The following is an 11280-nucleotide window of genomic DNA, read 5'->3' on the forward strand; positions in this document are numbered from 1 at the left end:
CTGTTGTGGGTGACACGAGGAATCCTCATGGAATGGTTTGGGTTGTGTCCTGGTTTAGGGTAAATTTGGGAGGAAACCTTCCAATGGGATCCCTCTAGAAAACAAATTCAAGCAGCCCCTCCCTCCCAGCTGGTTCAGGAAAAGATTTGCTTAGAGAAAAGTGGAAAAAACTGTTTATTTAACAAGCAAAGTATACACAAGGATAAGAAATGAAAACAATATGAAACAATAAAATCTGTTGCTGTTCTTAAGAGTTGACAAATTCAGACAGTCCTTATTGTGGAGTGTAGTTTGGCTCACTGAGTCTCTTATCAGTCTCTCTGGTGCTGGAAAATGCTGCGTCCCAGGCCCCGGTGGGCCACAGGTGTGAGCTCCTGGTGCTCTCCTAGGTTTTCAGTCCAGAGAAGGTTTGAACAGTTCCAGGCAAAAGGAAAACCACAGCCCAGGGAACTTCTCTGCCTCAGGCAGCTGAAAATGCCTAAAAGCAAAGGAGAGCTCTGTGCTGCATGTCTGTGCTGCAGACAGCACGGTCTGGGAGCAGGAATGGGGAGGATTGAGCGCAGCTTCTGAAAACCAACTGCTGCATCTGCTCTGCCCCTCTTTGCTCAAGAACCGGTCTGAAATGTGCAAAACCTGTTTCTGGGCGAAACAGATGAATGGGGGTTTAATTCAGCTCATAAAGTCACCTAGGACAGGTTGGAAGGAACAGTAGAGATCATTTCATTCCATCTCTCCTTCTTCCATGGGCAGGGACAGCCAGGAAAGCTTTTGGTTTGAAGTCTTGCTCTTTTGAAAGGAAGCTCAGGTAGGGAGCGGCCTGGATGACACACAAGACAAGGAAGGTGCTTGGAAGCAGAAAAAGTACATGGAAGGATAATGGTCCTTCTGCTCTTCCCTTGGGAGAGACTTCATGGCTGAGTTTTTCTTCCATTGACAAGAGGTTGTACCTTGGAAAGTTTTGGGTTTCCAGTGGACAGGAAACAGGAGTCAGGGAGAGGAAAACCCCCTCAGATGTCAAAGTCTGTGTCTTCTGTTAATTATTAACAACTCTTTTAAGAAATTCTTCTTAGGTGTTTACCCTTATATGTTTCTCCAAATCCTGACTCCACACATGACTTTCACCCTCACTTCCCTTTCCAGAAGCAGTGGCACGTGGGTTTCCCCTGGATTTAAGGCAGAGAAAAAGGAGGGACAACTTCCCCCTGAGCAAGAGATGTGGCTGCTGCCCAGGTCTCTCCCAGGAGGAATCAGGAGCTCTTGGCACTGCCAACATCATCCCAACCATTGCAGGCACATGCCTTAGGAAGGGCTCTGGCATGAGACAGGGACCTGCCCTGCTCCCAGACCAGCCAGAGGCTTTAGAATGGGATAAAAGAAGGAAATGAGCCATTTTGGACACTGTTTAACAGACACAAGCTCTGCGGTGAAGCCTGGATGTTGTGTATTCAACAAAGTCAGGGGCTGAAATTACTACTGAAGCAAACAAAAGTATGAATGCAAACTTCCTTTAGGGGTAGTTTCAGAATGACAAAGATCAGGAGAGGCTGGACTGTGGCTGGAGCTGCTGTGCAGAGTGGCTGTGCAGCTCCTCCTGAGGGTGGCCAGGTTCAGGATGGAGGTGCTCAAGGGCTTCCCTGGGCACTGATGCTGGGCAACCAGAGGATGGATGGCCCCATTCTGCAGAAGAGCAGCATAACCCCCTAATCTCTGTGCAATTAAATGGTCCAGGCATCTGGTGATGGGAATTTCCATATTCCATGTACGTTCTGGATACAGGCACAGGAGTTTCGTGGAGTTCACTATCGACCCTGCACTTTACTCAGAGGGATTCAATTCTGGAATTGAAGCTTGTGAGACATTCCCACTGAAAGGAAAAGGGAATGTTGCTGTCCCTCCCCAGCTCTGCAGCCCTACCTGGTGTCCCTTCCCATCAGCTGGGAATGCAGGGCTGGCTCAGCTGGACAGAAGGGGAAGGATGCTCCCTGTGATCCCAACCCCTCTCCTGCCATCCAGAGGCACCAGCCCTGCAGGGATTTGGGAAATCACTGCCACTCCATGCTGGGTGTGTCCCCAGGGATTAGGGTGTCCCATGCTTTGCAGGCAAGAGCTCCCTGAAAACACCATGAAAATCATCTGCTGAGCCAAAGGAGATGGAGTTCATTCCCTGGGGCTGAGACCATGAGGGTCATTCGATGGGGAATAGAGCTGGGGAACAGCACTGAGCCCAGCTGCACTGCTTGGAGCCATGTGGATCCAGGAGGGAGGAGGAAAGCCATGCTCCAGTGTGCTCCCTGCAGAGCATCCCACAAAAATCACCCAAGGCAATGCTCCTGCTCCCTTCTCCTGCAGGAATACAGCCCCATGGTTTAGGTGATCCTATGGATATTTATTAATCAGGAGACTCAGGGAAACCCTCAGCCTCTGTGCCGAGGTCCTTCAGCAGAGCAGTGGTAGGGATCAAAATCTCAGAGCACTGTGTTCATGGCAGGACCATCACTGTGGGTTGTTTTTTCTTTTGGCTCCTCAAAGACCCTCTGGAGGGAGAGCCGGAGGGACTTTATGGAGCAGGGCCTCCAGCACCTCCCCACCAAAAAGTAGATGAAGGGTTTGATGCTGTTGTTGATGGAGGCAAGCAGGAAAAGAACCTGTGAGGGGACAGTGACGTAACCGAACTGCTGCAGGATATTGCATATGGTAAGAAGGAGAGAGAAGAGCACAACGAGGTAGGTAACAATGTCGCGTCTCTTGGGTTGCTGTTGCTGGTAGCCCCATTGTGCCTTAATGAAGTCAATTATGCCAGAAATGACCACGGGTGCAGCAAAGAGGAGCAGGGTGATGGTGTACATGGAGATGAGAGCTGCCTGGCAGTGCTCCTCCTGGTGTGATGGGCACAGAAATGTCATGGAGGGAATGACAGTGAAGAGACCAAAGAAGGCCCAGTATCGGAAACTGTCCACCACCCACATCAGGCGCTCGGGAAGGTGGCAGCGGCAGCAGAGCCAGCAGAGCTTGTCCATATAGAGCACAGTCGATTTAGACATCAGTGCCCTGTAGTAGGAGACCACTGACAGCTGGAAAACAAAGTTCATGTACATCAAGGGCAGGATAGTAGAGCAGGACATGTCCTCCACCAGGATGAGGAGGGCAGAGGGGATCGCAAAGAGGAGGAAGAGGAAGTCCATGAAAGCCATGTAAAAGAAGTGACGATTACCAGTTTTCAGGCTGAGGAGCCAGAGCACAGCCCCGTTCCCAGCCAGCCCACAGAGGCAGATGAGCAGGATCACACTGTGTATGGCCACGCTGGTGACATCTGTCTCACACAGATCATCTCCTTCAGTGGGTGAGGCAGGAGATGGGGACACGGTACTCACCTCCATGGATGGACGCTGGGCAGGCAGTGGGATGTGGCCCCTGGCTGTGGTCAGAGTGGGTGGGCAGTCAGTGCTTGGAGAATCCAGGGATGGACCATGTGGCTCCTCAGCAGCTCCCTGCAGTGGGAAGGATTCAGGGGGGAGGAGTGAGATGTGCAGGGGAGGGGGTGGTGGAAATTGTGGGGTGGGAGAGGGAGGTGAGAGGTTTGGGCTGTTTGGCAGGAGGCTGATAAATAATACAGAGAATAAACATTTTCAGTTCTTCTGAAGTTGTGCAATACCAAAGTGGCCAAAATTTTAAACGATGTGTTATAGATAGATAATGGGATGATTGGCTCTCACAGTTAAGGGATGAATACTGAATACTGTGTGAATATTAAAAGAAGCTTGATTGATGTATAATTATGTTATTGCACTCTGTTGTTTAGATGTCCCCTCTTCTCTCCGTAGTCCCCTTCTCCCTCCTCTGTACTGTTGCCATCAGAGAGCCTGAGTCATCTAGGACAGGTGGAAAGAAGGGGTGTACAAAAGCTTGTTGCTGGGGGGGAAGAGGTGCAGCATGGGAACACCTGACCCTCCAGTCAAGCTGCAGGAAAGCAGGCTCCAGCAATAAACACAAAGAAGGGCTGACAGACTTTGGGAGGGGCCAGGTTTAGCTGATGCAACCCCCGGGGTATCAAAGGTGAAGCATCCGTCTTGAAGATCAGCCAGCCACTTGTTGGGCAGCCATGAGGGAAGCTCCCAGGCCTGCTTCTCCTTATTTAGTCCTTTTGTTGCATTTTTTGTTAAGGTTTAATAAATCTCTAAAAATTTAAAAAAGTGGGTGGTTGTTTCTGACAGGATGTAAAGGCTGGCACACAGGATGGCAAACATAGCAGGAACCAGTGCAGAAACAGATAAGGAGCCCTGCAGTGATTTTGGGGCAAATTCTGGAACAGGAAGCATGACAAGGAAAAAAGTTCAAGGCAAGGGCACCTTTAATATGGCACCATTCATTGAATGTGTCCACTAGAGAGACCCATCTGAATGAACCTCCAGGATCATAAAAGGACTTACAGGAAGAGGTGGACACATGGAAATGAGTTCTAGGAAAACGGTGTTTGTGTGTTAGACAAGAAATACTTTTTAATGCCTACATGTGGATCTAATGGATTAATGCCCTCTTGTAAAGTCTCACCATAGACACAATACAAGGAGAGATCCCTCTATGTCCTGTGCAGGTCAAGAATTCCTGCTTCCTCATGCTTTGCATTGTGTTAGAAAGTTTGTTCTGGCCCATTTCTGTATTAAGATAGAGATGGGATGCACAGGAGGAGAGAGAGGAGCTGGGAGGGCCCTGCAGTCACCGGGAGAGGGTGTCAGGAACAGAGCAGCTGCTGCAGGAGAGGAAGGTGGGGTAAGGAGGAAGGCAAACATTCCACTGTCCTGTTCCCTGTGGGGCAGCAGCAGGCAAAGGGCTCTGTGCAGATCAGCGGCACTTCCTGGTCCCTCTTGCTCCTTTGGGATCCATGTCCTAAAGCGGCTCCTGCCAGGTCAGGGACATGAAGGAGAAAGTGCCCAAGTCACCAGGAGCTCCCCATTCCCGTCTTCTGGCTCCTCTCTGTGCCCTGTCCTGGGGTTTCTCCCCAAGGCTCATGGGGTCATAGGGCAGGTGGAAGTTGTTTTACAACTTTGGGTGCGTCAGAGTTCCACTCCCTCGGAGTTATTTATTTTGATTTTTTTCTTTGCCACAAAGGAATTGGCTTTTGTCAAAAGTCCATTTGAAGAATTTTGCAAACACTGCCACCCTGTGCTGGGTGTGTCCCCAGGGATTAAGGTGTCCCATTCTTTGCAGGCAAGATCTCCCTGAAAACACCATGGAACTCATCTGCTGAACCAAAGGAGATGGAGTTCATTCCCTGGGGCCGAGGCCATGAGGGTCATTGCATGGGGAATAGAGCTGGGGAACAGCACTGAGCCCAGCTGCACTGCTTGGAGCCATGTGGATCCAGGAGGGAGGAGGAAAGCCATGCTCCAGTGTGCTCCCTGCAGAGCATCCCACAAAAATCACCCAAGGCAATGCTCCTGCTCCCTTCTCCTGCAGGAATACAGCACCATGGGGAGGGTGATCCTGTGGATATTGATTAATTAGGAGGTTCAAGGAAACCCTCAGTCACTCTCCTGGGGTCCTTTAGCAGAGCAGTGGAAGGGATCAACAGGCTCAGATCCCTGTGTCCCTGCTGGCATCATTTCTGTGTGCTGTTTTTTCTTTCTCCTTCCCAAAGACCCTCTGGAGAGAGTCCCTGAGGGTCATAAGTGTACAGTGCCTCCAGCAGCTCACCATGGAGCAGGACCTCCAGGAGCTCCGCATGGAGTTGTCTGTCCTCCAACTCCCCACCAAGAAGTAGATGAAGGGTTTGATGCTGCTGTGGATGCAGGTGAGCAGGAAAAAAATCTGGGATGGCACAAGAATGTAACTGAGCTGCTGCAGGAAATGGATGAGGCTGAGGGGGAGAGTTAACAGTACAGTGATGTGGATAACCATGTCACGTCTCTTCGGTTGCTGCTGCTGGGAGCCTCACTTGGCCTTATGGAAATTGACTGTACTGGAAATGAGCAGGGGTACAATAAAGAGGCGAAGGATGATGGTGTGCTCGAAGATGAGAGCTGCCTGGCAGTGCTCCTGCTGTTGTGAGTGGGACAGGAATGCCACCAAGGGAATGACAGCAAAGAGAGCAAAGAAGGCCCAGTATTGGACACTTTCCACCACCAACCACAGGCATTTGGGAAGGTCACAGTGGCAGCAGAGCCAGCAGAGTGTGTACATATACAGAACATTGCTGATGGGAATTAGCTGGAATAATGCCAAGTAGCAGGAGATCACTGACAGCTGGAAAAAGAAATTCAGGTACCAAAGGGGCATGATAGGAGAGCAGGACATTTCCTCCACCAGGAAGAGGAGGGCAGTGGGGATGGCAAAGAAAAGGAAGAGAAGGTTGGCAACAGCCACGTTAAAGATGCGATAATTACCACTTTGCAGGCTGAGGAGGCTGATGACAGCCCCGTTCCCAGCCAGCCCACAGAGGCAGATGAGCAGTGTCACACTGTGTATGGCCACTCTGGTGACATCTGTCTCACACAGATCATCTCCTTCAGTGGGTGAGGCAGGAGATGGGGACACGGTGGTCACCTCCATGGATGGACGCTGGGCAGGCAGTGGGATGTGGCCCCTGGCTGTGGTCAGAGTGGATGGGCAGTCAGTGCTTGGAGAATCCAGGGATGGACCATGTGGCTCCTCAGCAGCTCCCTGCAGTGGGAAGGATTCAGTGGGGAGGAGTGAGATGTGCAGGGGAGGAGGGCAGTGGGAATTGTTGGGATACCGAGGTGGGAGGGTTGGGTTGTTCAGCAGAGGATGTGGAAGCAAAGCTCAGGGCAGAGGAGGGGGGAGCTGGGGAGGGCACTGTGGTCACCTGGAGAGGGTGTCAGGAACAGAGCAGGTGCTGGAGGAGAGGAAGGTGGGGTAGGGAGGAAGGCAAACATTCCACTGACCTGTTCCCTGTGGGGCAGCAGCAGGCAAAGGGGTCTGTGCAGATCAGTGGTGCTTCCTGGTCCCTCTTGCTCCTTTGGGATCCATGTCCTAAAGCGGCTCCTGCCAGGTCAGGGACATGAAGGAGAAAGTGCCCAGGTCAGCAGGAGCTCTCCATTCCCGTCCCACTGGATCCCATATCCCACTCCTCTCCATGCCCTGTCCTGGTGTTTTAAATGATCAATCGTGAGCCAAATTATCATAAATGAGATACGGTCTTCAAAACCACCACAGCCAAAGAGACAGTGTCGATCCCGGGAACGGCGCTGGGTGAACCTGGATCCAACCTGTATCGCATCGAATCCTCCCTCGTTCACGCAAGCCACTTCTAGCGACGAGGTTTTATAAAGCTTATTGTGCCCGAGGCGAAGGAGTCCCAATTTGTTTTGTAACTCTTCACATTCATTGCTGTTTCTTTCAGCGTTCAGAGCCGGACAAAGACCGTCTCCAGGTGGATAGCCAGTGTTGATTGACTTCAGGGAAGCCATGTATTCACATGTATGCTCTGGCGTCCCTGGCTGTCTTGATTGATGTTATCCACAGGACGATGATCTCTTAGGCAGTTTCTGGCAACTCGAGATACTGGTGATCATCGTTCTGGGAGCGTCTATTCTTATGCTAAAGTGTCGATTGCAATCTTAGCCGTGTCCGGGAATCTCAGAATCTGAATAGACATCTGCTTTCGGGCCGTGTGTGGTCATAGACACGTTCGGATGTCACAATCTTTATAAAAGACATTCTTTAATATCATGAATTATTTTTAACATCTATTACACTAGTGTTGCTCCCCAAGCCTTGGTGGAGTCATGTGAGAGTTGGAAATTGCATCTTTGTCTACATCAGAATTTTGCTTCCTCAGAGTTTTTTATCTTGGGGTTTTTTTTTGATAGAGAGGATGTACCTGAAAAGTTCCTAATAAAACATTTTGTAAGGGACTCCTAATTTGCTCCTGATGAGAAACACTCCTTCCCTGCAGTGTGTGCCGTTCTTCAATTGCCTTCCCTCTCCTGACAGGTTTCTACCATTCCTCCTTTCTCTTCCCTCAGGGGTCATGGTCCCTCCAGGAGCAGATGGATACTGGTAGAACTGGAAGGTTGGCAGTGCTAGTGAGGCAGCTGTGTGCTTCCCATAAACAACTCCTATTCCCAGAAAAGCTCTGGGATCATTGCCAAAGCCTCCCATGCATTCAAGGAAGCAGAGCTGAGCTGCTCCCTCCCCTATCCTATCCTATCCTATCCTATCCTATCCTATCCTATTCCTAATCCTATCCTAATCCTATCCCATCCCAATCTCTTCACCCCATTCCCACCCCACTCTCCATCCTCACCCCATCCTATCACATCCCACAGGTCTCCCAGATGGAGCCGCTCCCCCACTCTGACCATGGCCTGTCAGGCTCTGCTCTCCTCTGGCTTTGCCAGCATCCAGACCCTCTGCAGCCCCCCCGACCCTCTCCTGACCACTCCAGCCTGCTCTGACACCCCAGAACCCACCCAGGGCTGATCTTTTTCTCTTGACAGCTCCACTCCTACTGGGACCTTGACAGTGTCCCTGCTCCTGCGGGCCAGAGGGTTCCAGGACCCAGGAGGGAGGAGGAAAGCCCAGCTCCGATGACAAATGTATCTGGAGCCAGTGCAGAAACAGATTTGGAGGCCTGCTGTGATTTGAGGGAAAGTTCTGTAATAAGAAGCAACACTACATGGCCAAAGGAAAAGTTCAAGACAAGGTCACCTTTAATATCTCAGCACTCAGTGAATACAAACACTGGAGACCTCTCTGAATGATTGTCGTGGTTTGACCAGGAAGGAGTGGGAATTCTGGGAAGCTGTGGTCAAACCAATGAAGGTTTTGGGTTTCATACTGACACCTGGTGTAGCCAGTGGGGTTTGGACACACCTCCGAGAATACACAGGGGTTAAAAGCAAGGCACTGCCCTGGCACTTCCTCTTTGGGACATCGTCGGGCGAAGAGGTCAGATCTCTTCCCCGCCCAGCCCGCTGCTGCTGGGGGGGAGGGGCGGCCATGCGGTAGGCCAGGGGCCTGGACAGAGGTGGGGGTTGAGGGGCTTTCAAGGATGGAAGGGTGGCGGAGCCCCAAGAGACATCGAGACATCGGCGGCCAGCCCCCCCCCCCCCCCCCCCCCTCCGGGAGGGAGAGCGGCCGGCCGCAGCAGCAGCAGCACGTGTGGGAGTATTATCGTTCTAAGATAGACAGAGACTGAAAACTTTTAACCCTTTCTTGCATGATTGGGGCCTTGCAAAAATGCTAATCCTCCTCGAAGCTGAATAAGAAGGGAGATGAGAGATGAGATGAGACAAGGACTTTGGCTCGAAGAATGTGGAGATGATTAGATGGGGGGAGATGATTTAGAGTAGCCTTTTGGCTAGACTTTTTCTTGTAGCCATGGACTCAGTTGTTCCTGTGACACAGACTGCATTTAGGGGAAAGCAGTGCCTCAAAACTAAGAAGGTTCTTCGTGAGGACCCCCCGGCCCCAGGGGGTTGGAAAAATATGGGGGGGACAGATGTCCCAAAAGCAGAGACTGTGCCTTTTTGGAGTGAGACAAGGCATCCTTGAAAGACAACCCTAAAAGCAGCTCTGGCCATGTCTCGGTGGTGAGAGCACTGAGCATGGAAGGAAGATGTCACAAGCGGCAAATGGACTTTCCGGGCGGTGCCGAAGTGACAGGGAAGCACACGAGGTTTTCAGTGTGTTTCCACGAGAAGCCTATGGAACGAGAAAGACTCCTTTCCTCTTCATGAACTGAAGTTTGAGTATACTAACGTGTGGGGCCAAGGCTGGGCAGTTGGTGTTTTGGGAGAATGTATTGGATTGGGAAAGTCAGGTGGTGGGGGAGGAGGAAAATGGTTTTTTTTTGTAAGGTTTTCAATTCTTTTCTTCTTTTTTCCTTATAGTCTCTCCCTATTTTCCTGTAGTTTAAGTAATAAAGTGGTCTTTATGTTTAAGTTAGAGCCTGTTTTGCTTATTCCTGGTCACATCTCACAGCAGACACCAGGGTGAGGCATTTTCATGGGGGGCACTGGCTCTGTGCCAGGCTCAAACCATGACAATGATCCTCGAGGATCAGGAAAGGACTTCCAATAGGAGGAGAACACATGAAAATTAGTTTAAAGAAAGAGATGTTTGTGTATTAGATAAGAAACACCCATTAATGATTATGTGTGGTTATAATGCACAAAACCCCTGTTGTAAAGTCTCACTACACACACAGATCAAATAGAGATCCTTCATTGCGTCCTGTGCAGGTAAGGAATTCCTGCTTCTTAATGCTTCCCATTGTGTTAGAATGTTTATTTCAGCCTATTTTGACGTCAAGATAGGGCAGAGGAGGGGGGAGCTGGGGAGGGCCCTGCAGTCACCGAGAGAGGGTGTCAGGAACAGAGCAGCTGCTGCAGGAGAGGAAGGTGGGGTAGGGAGGAAGGCAAACATTCCACTGACCTGTTCCCTGTGGGGCAGCAGCAGGCAAAGGGGTCTGTGCAGATCAGCGGCGCTTCCTGGTCCCTCTTGCTCCTTTGGGATCCATGTCCTAAAGCGGCTCCTGCCAGGTCAGGGACATGAAGGAGAAAGTGCCCAGGTCAGCAGGAGCTCCCCATTCCTGTCCTGCTGGCTCCTCTCTGTTCCCAATTCTGCTGTTGTTTCCCAAGGCTTGGTGCAGTCACAGAGGACTCAGAAATGATTTTACAAATTTGTCTCCGTTAGATTTCCACCCCCCCGGAGTAATTGATCTTGACTTTTTCCCCGTAAAAATCAAGTGATTTGTTTTCTTTGTTGTGAGAAACGATGCGTCCGTTCTTAAAATTTAAAAAAATTATTAAACTACAGCAAGGGACAAAATAAGGTAGAAGTAAAAACGCTCGGAGCTCACTCGCAGACAGAGGCACGGCCAGAGGCACACTGCTTGCAACAGAAATAGGCTTTGCAGACTTTCGGTAATCCAACCCCGGCATTCAGACACATTCCGCTTTTCCAACACAGCTCCTCCTCCGTCCCGCCTTCCCGGAGCTTGTGCAGCGCTTCGGGCTTCGGCTCCCCACAATGGTCAGAGATCAGCATTACAACTCTCAACATAAACACAGTACTCACGTTAGAAAAACTCCAAATCTTAACAGAGCTTCTTTGAACATTATAACACACGTAATATTCATTCAACATTTGCGAGAGTCAATCACCATAGCACCTGTTCATAACATTTTGAATAGCTCCTCATTTCCCCCTAATTAGAAACACTCCTTCCCTGTAGAGTGTCCCATTCTTTAACTTCCTTCCCTGACCAGACAGATTTCTGCTATACCTCCTTTCTCTTCCCTGAGGGGTCATTGTCCC

At 50.4% G+C, this 11280-nt stretch overlaps 1 protein-coding gene across 2 annotated transcripts; it reads right to left on the minus strand.

Annotated features, from left to right (window-relative positions):
* Window positions 1-275: 275 nt before the first annotated feature.
* On the minus strand, window positions 276-10991 carry LOC135449004 (mas-related G-protein coupled receptor member H-like). Of its 2 annotated transcripts, XM_064715432.1 has the most exons (5): window positions 10823-10991; window positions 10396-10495; window positions 6900-6999; window positions 6381-6657; window positions 276-3488 (listed from the first exon to the last, which is right to left on the minus strand). In XM_064715432.1, exon 5 carries the CDS (start codon window positions 3375-3377, stop codon window positions 2466-2468), a length of 912 nt encoding a protein of 303 aa, XP_064571502.1. In that variant the 5' UTR covers window positions 3378-3488; window positions 6381-6657; window positions 6900-6999; window positions 10396-10495; window positions 10823-10991; the 3' UTR covers window positions 276-2465. The 2 variants fall into 2 exon arrangements, with proteins under 2 accessions (XP_064571502.1, XP_064571500.1); XM_064715430.1 differs by lacking the exon at window positions 276-3488 and having other exon boundaries at window positions 5812-6657.
* Between the last annotated feature and the right edge of the window lie 289 nt (window positions 10992-11280).

This window comes from Zonotrichia leucophrys, chromosome 5, assembly GCF_028769735.1.
Source record: "Zonotrichia leucophrys gambelii isolate GWCS_2022_RI chromosome 5, RI_Zleu_2.0, whole genome shotgun sequence".
NCBI lineage: Eukaryota > Metazoa > Chordata > Aves > Passeriformes > Passerellidae > Zonotrichia > Zonotrichia leucophrys.